Below are 15034 nucleotides of genomic sequence, written 5' to 3' on the forward strand. Positions count from 1 at the left end.
ACTTAATTGCCCAATGTTATAAATATTTTAAAAGAAGAAAATATTCTTCATATGCTCACAAGTCTAGATATTACCAATAACAATATCTTATCATTACCTCAACTCTAATTTAATTATTATGTATTTTTATTGGCTGCATTTAGTATATAAGTTGCTAGTAGTAAACACTAACTTAATGTTTTATTTTTTGTCAAGGGAATGTTTCTCTTTTCAAGGAGATTTGAAAGATCTTATGACAGAAGATTTTTACATGGATAAAGAGAACTTTTGTCAGGAGAAGCTAGAAGATATAGTAGGTTTAAATGAAACTGTAGTACTTGCTTTCAGTAATGTTTGTAAAAGTAGTTAAGCATACTTTAAAATTTTTAATAATATACCTTGACTTGATAATGGATTAAATACATGTCAACTAAGAAATCAAATTTACTTCTAAGATCCAAACCTTGGCAATACATTGGAATTACTGGGGTAATTTTAATATACTGAAGCCTGTGTTCTACCCAGATACATTCTGATTTAATCGGTCTGGTGTGGAGCCCAGTTATAGGGAATTTTAAAACTTCTCCCAATGATTTTAAGTGTTAAACCTGGTATAGGGCATTCAACGATCATGTTCTAATTTAAAAATTGGAGAATGGAGCTAAAAATGGTGATTTATGAGCTACGCAGAACAGATACTACTTGAACTATATACTTGAACTGTAAGAGAAATGATTTCATTGAAGAAGTAAGAATAAGTATGTTCTGGGCATGCATTTCAGGTGCTACCAGTGATTAATAAGGAAGATAGAATCTTTGCACATTGAAGATCAGTCTTTTCGAAGGCAGCCCCTCTTTTTTAGCATACAGTTCCAATGGCACACAAAAGTGTTTTATGATGTTAGAATTGCATGTAAAAAATTCTAGCAGTTGAGAATATGAATAACTTTTCACAGTAATAAGCTCAAAAACCTAGACCCATGTAGATTAGATGCATTACAAAATTACTTTAAACATTTTTTGAGAACTGCAAGTGTTTTATATTTGGTACTTCTCTTAAAATATTCAATGGAGAGATATAGATTAGATATAGATACAGATAAAGATAAACATATAGATATAGAAGTCTTAAGGCATTTAAAGGGTTTCCTTATAATTAAAATTTTTACCATATGTAGTAAAAAATATTAATTCCCCCAGTAATCCCTTCCTCTAGTTCCCCTCTTGCTTGCCCATTAACTCTGGGAGTCAAGGAATTCAGTTCTGTAGAGATGAAAGGGAGACATTCCAGGGAGTGCAGTGAAAACCCACTCCATTCCATCTCCCCCTTTTCCCTTCCCCTCATTCCGCTACAGTGATTGTTTTTAACTTAGAATTTTAAAAATGTATTAGCCTAAAAGAAGATATTTCTGCATCTAGGGATATGGTATATCACTAATATAATCAGTGATCATAAAGGACATTACTCGGGACATTGTTCATTATATGGCAAAATATATTTTTTGCTGCTATACTTCTATTTTCTGAATGTATGGATAGCATTAACATTTTTGAGGGTGAGTTTAGTTTAAAATTTGGTACACAAATTAAGCAAATATATCTATTTATGAATGCAGAAATCTTTACTTGGAAAACCTAACTAAAAACTTTTTTAAATTATATATTATCTCAGCTATTACTTTTACCTGAATGTGAATTTATAGCTTCAACCTTCAAACAAGAAGTTAATATTCCATCACTTTTAGAACTGAAGGAGTCATTAAACTTAATGCCAGAAATAATAAATTTTGAAGATGAAAATGAAAACCTTTTCAAAAGAGGTGAGGACTAATTTAAAATTTTATTACTTATAAAAATATTTAATAATTTCTGTTACAAAAATTCTTGTTCATTAAACTTTTTTCTGAACCTTCAGATTTTTAAAGAGTGTTCTGTAGGTAATATGGTGAAATCTCAGAATTATTGACAAGACTCTTCTCATCTTTCTCTGTATATACTTACAGGCTTAAAATATCTCTGAAATTAATCTAACCATTTCAACACAAATAAAGCTAAGACAGTTAGGACTATACTAATTTTTTAGTTGTTTTATTATATAGAATGACAAAGTCTAACAACTTAAATGCTAACTTTAGTGAGGTATGGAGAAGCTCAGAGTAGGATGATGATTCATGGAACCAGAAGACTGGCAGAGTCATAACCAAAAACTTAGCTGGTTTCATTCCAGGTAGACTTAATAAATATTGTTGAACTCCTTTTAATGACAATTTGACTCCAAGTATTTAACTCCCTTTTTATAAATTGCAGTTGAAATGATGAAAGACACATAATACTAGGGGGGAGTGAAGGGGGATTTGTGATATCCACTGAGAACAGGGATACTTGCTATCTATAGAGCACAAACTTGAAGGAATTCTTGAATACAAGACTAAATCAAAGGAATTACTGATCAGCCTACAAATCAAAGCAAGGGAATAAAAAGCCAACCTGAGTAAGTGAATCAAATCTGCACTAAAACTTGAAAGTATAGCAGAGCTCAAAATTGCAGGATGGCCTTGGGCTTTTCAGCAGAACACAAATCTATGAATGCTAATGGAAAAGACAAGCAACTGCACTGGATGACTGGTATCACACTCCCAACCTTTACTTGGCTGTGATGGTGGCTAAGTAAAATAGAGTCGCTGTCACGGAGGAATGAACAAGATTACAAAACATCTAATACAATAGTACTTTGGCTGATAGTAGACTTTCTTCCTTTTCTTTTTAGATGTTATTACCAAGCATGGAATTGACATTGAGGATATGAAATGCAGCTCCACAGAAATTTTGGCCATTCAAAGCCAATACGAACCAGAGAGAAATAAACCAGGTAGAAATTTTGAATGAATCATTGAGTTTATTAGAGGTTACCTATATATGATGTAAAAATACAGTGCATTCACATACAAAGTCTACTATGAGACAGTTTTCATATTTAAAATTTGATTATTGTAATCCAAGTTGTCATATTTTTCTCTTATCTGTTCCTTTACCTTTGTACTATCACTAACTCATTAGCCTTCTAGCATCAAAACCAAATAGTATACAGAGAGAGTTACAAAGATTGAGGAAGAAAAATGGAGAAATAGCATTAATATTAAAATAGAAATCTTATTATAACTCAGTAAATAAAATTTTATATTTTATCTCAGAATAAGCAATCTTGCCTATCCTTTTTACATTTTGTAAATTTAACTTTTTAATCTCCCAAAGCAATCCCATCATTATTTTTAATGTTATAATTTTGTCGAATTTGGAATCTTAGAATCCTCTTTTGTTCCAGTATAATGCCAAATTGTGTTGTTTCTTAACTACGTTGATGATACTGCTATTTAGTTACATTTACAGCTGGATCACATGAATCATCTATTTGGAAGTTTAGTTCTTTAGTTATGAAAGTTGGTAGAAGCAAACTGACTATTTACGAATAAGTGAGGATCAGTTTGTCAAGCCCACCCTATAAATACATAACTCTGCTAGGCCACCCAGACTCCAAGCTTGTTAAGTATATCACTTCCACTGATACTGTTTACCTAACATCACTGATGTTTAGTATGGAGATTAAAATAGTACTATCCTCTAAGTACTGAAAACACAAGTTGTCAGAATTATAAGCATAATTACATAAAGCTCTTAGAATTTATCTCATATAGGAAACTCAGTAAAGTTTAGCACTGTATGGATTTTTTGAAAACCACCACTATCACAGTTGAGACACAGCGTGATGTATGTGCAATTCCTTATATAGATGGAAAAATAAAAGTTATTTTGTATTTCGAGTAACCCAAGTTTTTATTGAACATTTTTGTTGAACATAATGGCTGCTAACAAAAAGTTCTAAATGATACTTAATTTTATTCAATGTGTATGTAATATTGTGATTTTTAAAATTTTATATATTCTAGAAGAGTTAGAAGAAGAATTAGAAATGCCATTATCTCCTCTACACCTAACAAACCAACATTCTTCTGTGAATTCATTATGTACAGAACTTCAGACATTTCCATTTTCTCCCGTTTGTAAAATGTAAGTAAGGATTACATCTAGAACTCAAATTGCAATTCAGATCAAGCAGTCTTTAATTAAATATCTCCATGTAAAGGCAATTTCCAGGATACCTCTGTGAAAAAAAAATCTAAGAGATAGAACAGTGTCTATAGTAAGCAACTGGAGGGAATATATGAATATATATGTACATACTTGTTTTTATATGCATAGAATACCTTCAGGAGGACACAAAAGAATCGGGTAATGTTAGTTGTGTCTAGAAGGGAACTGAGCAACATGGAAATATGGGAGCTAGTAGTGACAGAACCGGGCTCTTTTATAACTTTAGTATTTTGAATGTGAATATGTTACCATTAAAAATAAACAGCTTGAAAAATTTAAAAGATTCTGGCATTGGAACAGTCTGCTTAGGATATCGCCACCGGACCCTTGTCAATGGTGCTGCCTCTATTTGGCACTCACTGCCACGAAAGACAGTGTAGAGGTGTGCTAATTTGCTAGGGCTTCCATAACAAATACCATGCCTTAAATACCCAGTTTATGGTAAATAAATTTAATTTTGTTGCTTCACAGTTGGGGCCAGAAGGCCAAGATCAAGAAACTGGCAGAGATGGATTTATTCTGAAACCCCTCTCCTTTGCTGTCTTCTCATGGTCTTTTCTCCATGGATGTCTGTGTCCTAATTCCTTCTTCTTACAAGGACACTAGTCCTTTTGGATAAGGGCCCATCCTAACCACCCCATTTTAACTTAATTACTTCTTTAAAGGCCCTATTTCCAAATAGCCACATTCTGCAGTACTAAGAATTAGGGCTTCAATATATGAATTCTGGGCTACAATTCAGCTCATAGTAAGAAGTTAAGAGCCCGAAAATCTTAATTGCCCTGTACCTCAGTTTCCTTATCTGTAATATTGGATTAATAACATTTCCTACCTCATAGCATTGTTATGAGGCCTTCTAAAAGATGTGTCATAGCTTTCTGACAAGGAATAGCCAAGGATCACAGAGCTGTGTGGACAGTGGTGGACCAATAGATTTGGCTATCAACCTATTCCCCTAGGAGTATCAGGGATCACATCCTACCTCTAATAGCAGCCCACTGACCTTGTTTACCTCTGTCAGTGTGATATTGGTGTTGGGGGAACCAAACATGTAGCACCAAGTACTGATCCGTAAATCTGTTTAATACCACATTGTCACTACACAGAATGGTCTGTAGTCTCAGAACTGTTACAGTAGGATTGTACCATTGTGTTCTCGTTTGAGCCAAAATTGCATAGCTTAATAACCCAGCATCTTTGCCCTCTGATAGAGTCTGAGATAGCTTTGGTTGCTATCTTGTACCATGTGGCATATATGTAACTTAGTTTTCCAAGTTAGATTAGTTTGCTGTCCTCTAAAAAAGATACCCATTCCTCTGCTTCTTAGCCACTTACAAAACTAGGAAACATGACTAGTATAGTCACCTCTTCCTTACAGTAACACTGTAATTTAATGTGTCCTTAAATAGCACATTTTCAGGAAAAGTACAAAAAAATTACAAGCCTCTAACAAATTTTTTCCCAGAGTGGTCACAGGAGCAGCTATGTGCAGGGTTTTGAGTTCTTAGCCATGATTGGCTGATCTATCAAAAGAGAATGCTGTTCGGTTACTGGGAGCAATTCATCATGAGCTGCTCAGGCTCCTGTCAATGGCTTCAGGAAGGTGTCACAGCATAAAATGGAGGAGCCTGGCATTGAGGGTCCTAATCACCTTCATCTTCTGGCAAAGAATTATGTTGTTTGGGGGATATATCTGTGTTATAGAGAACTCTACCATGAATTAGAACTGGCTGTATCAAAATGAGCTCTAAAAAACAGCATGGAACAAGCATGGAAACCACCCAGAATTTGTCTAAAGACTGTGAGTCCCTTTGCTAAAATGGAAGATGTTTATTTGCTGGACCTATACTGTTGTTTTTAGTGCTCTTATACTTTTTTATTTACTCCACACACCCTGCTCCATCTGTTAAGGCAGATTTGCAAACTGAAACAGAAATAGCAGAAATTTGCATAATCTTGAATTTCAATCTGATATAAAAATTTTACTTGAACAATAATAAACTTTTAATCACACAAGTTATATATCTATTTATTATTCTCTCAAATATCTAATGAGAATTTATGAAACTTAAGTCTTATCTATGCATTAGGAATTACCAAATTTAGAAAAAGACTTAACTTAGCCAAGGTTCTAAGGATGTCTGAAACAATTGGAAGAAGTTGTCTCATCATTACTACATTCACTAACAAGTGGTAAATCACTTGAATTTGGTTTGTGAATGATAAAAAGTTAAAAATACCTATTTTAAAAATAGATTTATACCTCAACTGTTAAACTGAAAAAAAGTATTAAAATAAAAATACAACAGAAGGGAAGAGTAATATATAACATTGTTGTATTTTTAACTTGCTTTTATGGCCCCAATTACTTTTGTTTCAGAACACATTTTGACTGGAAATATACCCAGTTAACACATATTTTCAGTGCCTACCACATATGAAACTCTATGCTAAATTTTCTGGGGCTAAAATGAAAAGTCTGTATGACATAAGATTTTTTTTCCATACTAACTGATTACTTAATTGTGAATATATTTTTATATATGACCAAAGAAGACATCAAATTCAGAAAAAGTCTTCAGAAATTTCCGTTAAGAATGAGAATATCTATCTATATTATATCTGTTGGACATGGCCTGCCTAAATATTTCCCCTTCCGTTTACTTTAAAATAATCCCCTACAATCTGAGATGTCTATTTGCCAAAGACCTTGGTAAGGTTCAAGAATTGTCTAGATTCTCAAATTTTGCCACTGCATGCTAGATTTCTTGATTATGTGAGTAAATTGGATGGTTTAGACATAAACCTAGCTTTCTACCACCTAGGACTGTCAATTTAACTAGCAGTACTTATGACTAGTATGCTCATATATGTTTTATATGAACAGAGAAACAGATACAATTGACTCCCACTTAGGAAAGAGAGGGAGGTTTGGAGGCCTAGATTAAGGAGGTTGCGAATTAATGCTCACTTCCCTACCAAGGCTAACATCTTCATAATTCTTGATAGGCTGTAATTTACCTTGATTGTTTGCATAATTCTCCCTTCTCCCTTCAGTACCCCAAAATGCACAAACAGACACACATTGCATACTTACACACCCGTCAAGACTGAAAGACCTGAACTAAACTTTAGGACCTGTCACTTCCTTAGAAGAGAGAGCAGACAGAACGTTTTCATAGTTTCATCATCAGCCAGTAGAGACTCCAAAAGTTTGGTTTAGAATGAACTTGGGACAGCAATTATGTAAAAGTTTGTTTTGAAACTACTATTTTGTGTGGTAAGCAGAGTAATTTTACTTACACTGTATTTTTACTTTGAGTGACTTACAGGGTTGAAGCTAGCACAGTTGATGGAATATAGTGCTAAAACCCTCCCAAGTCAGACTCTTTTGGCTCCAGGTTCACTGAGGGAGATAGTGGTGGGAATAAGTTATAAACAAGCGGGAGCATTTAAAGAGCTGATAAATTGCCAAACCCTCCCAGGGGAGAAAGAAGTATTTGAAATTTGGTCTATGGAAGTCTCTGCCTCAGCTTACCCATTTATAAAATAGTTAATTTTTTACTTTACTTTTTAGTGTGAAAAATACTTTTCATAAAAGAAATTTTATTATGCAAAAAACTCAATATTATGAATGTTTTAATAAAATTACTTTTATTGAATTAACTTTTACTTTTTTCAGTAATTTGCTTACTGCTGAAAAATAAGCTGATTGCAGTATAGCAATCAGAAAGCATCAGAAGCTTTTGAACTCTTTTTTTTTTTTATTTTAGAGGGAGGGAAAAAGAAGGAGGAAGAGAGGGCGAGAAACAACGATGTGAGAGAGAAACATCGATAGACTGCCTTCTATACACACCCCGAGGGACCAAACCAGCAACCCAGCCATGTGCCCTGACCAGGAATGGAACCCACAACCCTTTGGTTCATAGGATGATGCCCAACCAACTGAGCCACACTGGCCAGGACTTGAACTCGTTTTTGCTTCCAGGTAAAGATTAATTGATTTTGAATGCTAAATAAAATGTACACACAAAAATGTACAATCAGTAGAAATATAATTGTCAGTTTCATTATGTTTATTATTACCATCATTATAAAAAACACAGCTCCAAAATTAGAATTTTAAAATTCATAGTCTTAATTTTGGGTTAATGCTTATAATGCAGATAATAATGTTAAACTGTCATACTAGTTCAGTTCCTCCATCCATTATGATTTGTCCCAATTTAGGCTGGAAGTATTAAAGCAGAAAGCTCTGTGCCAAAATAAGATGATAGTCATCATAAAATATGATCAAATATATCTTCTTGTTTAGGTTCATTATAATGAATTGGAATTTCTAATTTAATAAATCACATTAATTTTTCAAAATGTTATCAAATGTACTAATTGTAAATACTGAAATAGTCAAATAATAGTTCCATCTCCTAGTAATTATTAGAATAATTTTAACTCCATAATATTTCCACAGATTGAAATAAATCTTTTATGTGATTACTATTGCTGTAATATTTTGGATTTTTACAAATATTGGCTTCTTGAAGATGAAACACCAGATATAATTTTATTTCACTTTTTTTCTAATGTTTATTATATTTTTCATCTATTTTGCCCCGTGAACTGTTACAGACTATTTGTTTTGAGTCGTTATTGTTTTTTAAGTGCCAAGAATGAAGAGTCCAACAATCTATATTCAGTTACAGATTTGAAAAAGATATTTTCTTTTTTTAATTGCATTTTATTGATTATGCTATTAGAATTGTCCCCATTTTTTGCTTCTTTGCCCCCCTCCACCCAGGTCTGCCCCTCCCTCAGGCCATCCCCATACAGTTGTCCATGTCCATGGGTCACGTGTATATGTTCCTATGCTGTACTTCACATCCCCATGACTATTTTGTAACTACCAGTTTTTGCTTCTTAATCCCTTCACCTTTCTTCCCCATCCTCCCAACCCCCTTACTACCTGGCAACCATCAAAATGTTCTCTGTATCTATGATTCTGTGTCTGTTCTGCTTGTTTGTTTATTTTGGGGTTTTTTAAGTCCAATTGTTAATAGATATGTACTGTATATGTTACCATTTTGTTGTTCATATTTTTGATCTTCTTCTTAAAGAAGACCCTTTAACATTTCATATAATTATTGTTTGGTGGTGATGTATTCTTTTAGCTTTCTCTTGTCTGGGAAGCTCATTATCTGTCCTACGATTCTAAATGATAGCTTTGCAGGGTAAAATAATCATGGTTGTAGGTCCTTGCTTTTCATCACTTTGAGTATTTCTTGCCAACCACTTCCTGTCTGCAAAGTTTCTTTTGAGAAATCAGCTGACAGTCTTATGGGGGCTCCCTTCTAAGTAACTAACTGGTTTTCTCTTGCTGCTTTTAAGATTCTCTCTTTGTCTTTAACCTTTGGCATTTTAATTATGATGTGTCTTGGGGTAGGACTCTTTGGGTTCATCATGTTTGGTATTCTCTGCACTTCTTAGACTTGTATGTTTATTTTCTTCACCAAGTTAGGGAAATTATCTGACGTTTTGGGTTTTTTTTTAAATAGGTTTCTAATTTCTTGCCCTCTCTCTTCTCCTTCCAGCACCCCTATAATGCAAATATTGGTACACTTGAAGTTGTCCCAGAATCTTCTTAACCTGTCTTCATTTCTTTGGATTCTTTTTTCTTCTTGCTGTTCTGATTGGTTGTTTTTTGCTTTCTTATATTCCAAATTGCTGATTTGATTCTCAGCTTCATCCACTCTACTGTTGATTCCTTGTGAATTGTTCTTTATTTTCATTAGTGGATCCTTCATTTCTGACTGTTTCTTTTTTATGGTTTCCATGCACTTTTTGTGCTATTGAAGTTCTCACTAAGTTCACTGAGCATCCTTATAACTAGTGGTTTGAACTCTATATCTGATAGATTGCTTATCTCCATTTTGTTTACTTCTTTTTCTGGAGTCTGATCTGTTTTTTCATTTGGGCCATTTTGTCTCCTCATTTTGGCAGCTTCCCTATGTTTGTTTCTATGTATTAGAGCTACTGTGTCTCCTGGGGTTGGTAGAGTAGCCTAATGTTGTAGGTGTCCTGTAGGGTCCAGTGGCACAGCCTCTCCTATTGCCCAAGCTGGACACTCCAGATGCACCCAGTGTATGGGCTGTGTACATCTTCCTGTTGTAGTTGAGCCTTGATTGCTATGGGCACATGCTAGGTCAGCCACCACTTGTGTTCTGTCTGGGGTCACACAGCATAAGCTACAAAGCCATCTACAGATGGCTGCTACTTGCGCTAGGCTTGGAGGTGTCCAGGAGAGGCCAACATATGAACCAAGGCTGCTGCTGGTGCTGTGCCTAGGGTTGCCTAGCTAGAGTTATGGGGCTCACTGAGGCCAGAAGCTGCTTGTCTGAGAAAATCAGAACCATGGGCCAAGACAAGCCATTTGTAGGGAAAGTCACTGGAAACAGCTTGGGTGGGCCTGAAAGCTGATGGGGCAAGACCTCAGGGAATTACCAGGGTGGAACAAACAGTGTGACCAAGGCTGTTGGAGTCTCAGATATGGTGTTTGCCTGCTGGCTCCATGGCTCTTTTGGGGAGGACTCAGAAAAGGAACAGAAGTGCCTGTGCCAGCACTTCTGCCCAGGAGAAAACTCCCTCCAAGCTCTTGCCCTGATGCTAGACAATTCATTTTCTACCCATATATCTCTGATGTCTTTCAATCTGCTCCCCCATGCTGGAGTTCAGAGGTAGTGAGTCTGAATAAGTCTGTGCATGGACCCTTGAAGAGGAAATTCTGGGAACTCCAGAAATTTCTGTCTTCCACAGCTTCAATCCCTGCTGATTTTTATAGCTAGAAGTTATGGCAACTTCTCTTCCTGGCACTGGAACTTTAGGCTGGGGGTCCTGATATGAGGCTGGGTCCCTTCATTCCTTAGATATCCCTCCTGATTTGTATCTACCACACATGGGTAAGGGACCAGCCCGTTCTACATTTCTTCCCCTCCTACCAGTCATGATGTAGTTTCTTCTTTAATTCCCTAGTTGTAGGACTTCCATGCAGCTCAATTTCTGAAAGTTCTGAATGATGGTTGTTCTCCAGTTTAGTTGTAATTTTGATGTGATTGTGCGAGAGGGCAAGCCATGTTTACCTATGCCCCCATCTCGACCAAAAGTTCAGATATTTCCAATTGAAGAAAAAAGTCTTGGGGTTACTCCCATAAGCCCAGAGTGGTGGAAACAAGCAGGACTAAATCTGAGAGTGACAGGAACTCTGGAACATCTGACTACATATTTCTGTCATCATGATTTATCTTCTGATGATACTAAAATGAATATATTTTTGCCTATAAAAGTACCGAATCACAATGTAAGTACATAAAAGTAAATATCACTTGCATGAACATTTTCAGGATGAGACCATGTTAGATACTGGCTTTCCATTAGGTGATTGGAAATTATCATTAGGAAATCGCACTAAATTCTAGCATCAATGTTAGCTGAGGCCTGCCTCTGCCAGATTTTGTAACTTTGAGCTTCACTAAGCTCCATTTTCTTCCTTAAAGAAATGAGGAAATATAACTAGCTAATCCTAAATTCCATTTCTGTCTTAATTCTGCAGTCTCAGTTTTAGAATTTCTAGCCATTTTCAATTAGTGACTTTGTTCTCTTTTATAAATGATTAATTGCTTTCTCATTTTCTGTTACGTCAGCCTAGACACAAACAAGCACTGTTATTTTTCTGCCTGACAGCTAAACTTTTTTCAGTAGTATCTACTAATCTCTCTTTAACAAGAGAAAACCTTCCTTTGCTGCCAAAAGTTTACTCATTTAGCATTTTTTTTTACTTATACAATTTAAGAAGGCAAAAATGTCTTCTGAGTACCAATCTTTTGAATTATTTTGGCTGCTAAATATGACACTATAGTAAATGGAACATCTTTAGCCTGAATTGTTATCTTTTATAAGTACAGTGTTTTAAAATGTTTGTGCAATAGTTACCAAATTCAAATCATTAAATAGTTGGGAAATTTTACTTTTAGTTTATTATAGAGTAAATAGAGATATTTAAAAGCAAATTTTAGAAATTATTGTGAATATTGGGAGACCGCTATAAGGATATAAGAACTAGGGTAAGAATTGTTATCAGCAAGAGATTTTTCAAAGACAGAAACATCCCTTTGGATATAGTAGGACAAAGGAAAAACAGACTGTATCAAGCAGATGCATACCAGTCTATCCAAGGCCTATATGGTTACCCCTGGTAGAAGAAATTTAAAAGAGATTATGTCAGGCCCTGGCCAGGTGGTTCAATTGGTTGGAGCATTATCCTGTACACCAAAAGCTTGTGGATTCAAATCCCATTTAAGGCACATACCTAGATTGCAGGTTGGGGTACATATGGAAGTCAGCTGATCAGTGTTTCCCACATTGACGATTCTCTCCCTCTCTCCTCCTCTCTCCCCACCTTCCTCTCTCTCTAAATTCAATAAAAACATATCCTCAGGTGAGGATTTAAAAAATGAAAAGAGAGATTAGGTCAGATTACTAGACAAAGAAAAGGGAAAGGAAGATTTTATGGGGTCTTCAAATATCGAGAGTAATGTATTAACTCTATAAAATAATGTAAAGTCTTTATTATGCTATGTATCTATTTTAAATTAAAATAAGACACATAGTTTACCTTTATTTCCAATAATGTTATGATGTTACTATAATTGGATATTTAAAAAGTAAAAACTGTAGTAGGAGCCCATGGCCAAGTTGTCATGGTTGGAGTGGTTAAAGAGAAAATAGTAGAGGAAAATAATTAGAAAAAGGAAATAATAAAAAGTTTCTATTTACCTGATAAACATACCTAGATATCTCTAGAAAATAGCTGAGGTTGCAAATTGGTAGCATTCAGGTTCTGTTTAGCCTACATATTATTGACCCACATGGTGTTTTCATTAGTTACCAACATAAAAAATTTGGAAGGTTGCTCATAAATGATCTGTATTTTATAATTTTCTTTAGGATTCCAAACACCAGACTCAGATTTTTATATGGCAACAATTGGCTGGGGCCAATAGCAGCTCACCATTTTAGACCACATACCCTCCAGTGCACCACACTTCTCTGCACTCACAAATTGAGGCCAGCTGTTAGTTGGCATTACTCATTACATTCAGCATTACTCTTGCACTTTGATCTTACATTTAGTATAGTTAAGAGGAAAGTAAAGTGTTTCTTACACCCATATATCTAATAAAAGGAAAAACAAAAACAAAAATTTCTAGACCATGTTTTAGAGGGAAAATACAAAATTTATCTTCCCAAAGATTATGATTTAAGCACCAGCCATATACTTTACTAATTTATATTACTTAGCATTTTTCAAATAAACTTTATGAGGTATAATCTATATATAATAAAATGCACCTGTTCTAACAGTACAGTTTGATGGCTTTTGTGAAATGTGTATTCCAGTTAAACTACCAGCACAAATAAGATACAGAATATTTCTAACACCAAAAAGTTCCCTTGTTCCTTTTCATTCTGCATTCTCCATTCATCTTACCCTTCTCCCCTACCAGTTTTCACCCCGATGCCAGCCAGTTAAGCACTGATATTTCTGTCACTATATATTAGTTTTTCTTGTTACAGAATTTCATACATTGAATCATGCAGTACGAATTCTTTTGTACCCAGCTGCTTTTACTCAGCATAACATTTTGAGATTCACTCACAGTGTCGTGTGTATAACTAGTTCATTTCTTTTAATTACTGATGAATTTTTCATTATATGGATATACAATACCAAGGTTTATTTATCAATTCTTCTGAATTTTCCCCCCAGTTTTTACTATTATGAATAAAACTGCTATGAATATTCTTGTACAAATCTTTCCATGGGCATATGTTATCATTTCTCTTGAGTGATTATTTAGGGGTAAAACTGTGGGATCTTATGGTAGGTGTATGTTTAACTTTACAAGAAATTGTTAAATTGTTTTCCAAGGTGGTTTCATCATTGTACATTAACAACAACATGTGAGGGTTCCAGTTACTCTCTATCCTTGCCAACCCTTGGTATCAACAGTCTTAGATTTTAGCCATTCTAATGGATGTGTTGTAGTATCTCATTGTGTTTTCTATTAAGATTTTATGTATTTATTTTTAGAGAGGGGAAGGGAGGGAGAAAGAGGAGGAGAGAAACATCAATGTGTGGTTGCCTCTCAAGCGCCCCCTACTGGGGACCTGGCCTGCAACCCAGGCATGTGCCCTGACTGGGGATAGAACCAGCAACCCTTTGATTCTCAGGCCAGCTCTCAATCCACTGAGCCTCACCAGCCAGGGCCCATTGTGGTTTTAGTCGGTGCTTTCCTGATGCCTAATGATGATGAACATCTTTTTACATGCTCATTGGTATATCTTTTATAGATATAGATATCTTTTCAATAAAAAGCTTTATTGAAATGTACCATATGATTCACCCATTTAAAGTATACCAATCAATGGTTTTTAGTATATTCACAGAGTTGTTATCATCACCACAAACAACTGTAGAACATTTATACCAACACCAAAAAGAAATCATGTACCGATTAGCAGTAACTCCCTCATTTTTCTCAGATATGGAATCACTAATCCATTCTCTGTATCTATAGATTTGCTTATTTTGGACATTTCATTTAACTGGAATCATAATATGTGATCTTTTGTGACTGGCTTCTTTCATTTAGCATGTTTTCAGGATTCATCCATGTTGCAGCATGTGCATATCTTATATCAAGTATTGTTCAAATATTTTGTCACATTGTTAATGGTTTTATTTTGAAGTTAAGTTATAAGAGTTCTTCATATATTTTAGACACAGTCCTTTTCAAGTGTATGTATTGCAAGTATTTTCTTTTGGCCTATGGCTTACTTGTTATGTAAGTTT

At 34.9% G+C, this 15034-nt stretch overlaps 1 protein-coding gene across 1 annotated transcript in view; it reads left to right on the forward strand.

Annotated features, from left to right (window-relative positions):
• Positions 1–15034, forward strand: part of SHOC1 (shortage in chiasmata 1) — a 64024-nt gene that overhangs the window by 18302 nt on the left and 30688 nt on the right. The window contains exons 6-13 of the mRNA XM_054584739.1: positions 196–310; positions 1652–1799; positions 2747–2848; positions 3936–4044; positions 8791–8849; positions 11298–11464; positions 12415–12426; positions 13324–13327. Of these exons, the coding sequence (XP_054440714.1) occupies positions 196–310; positions 1652–1799; positions 2747–2848; positions 3936–4044; positions 8791–8849; positions 11298–11464; positions 12415–12426; positions 13324–13327 (716 nt within the window). The remainder of the gene's footprint in view (positions 1–195; positions 311–1651; positions 1800–2746; positions 2849–3935; positions 4045–8790; positions 8850–11297; positions 11465–12414; positions 12427–13323; positions 13328–15034) is intronic.

This window comes from Pteronotus mesoamericanus, unplaced genomic scaffold (genome assembly GCF_021234165.1).
Source record: "Pteronotus mesoamericanus isolate MK-2021 breed Mesoamerican mustached bat unplaced genomic scaffold, CSHL_Meso_final contig_78, whole genome shotgun sequence".
In the NCBI taxonomy this organism is placed as follows: domain Eukaryota; kingdom Metazoa; phylum Chordata; class Mammalia; order Chiroptera; family Mormoopidae; genus Pteronotus; species Pteronotus mesoamericanus.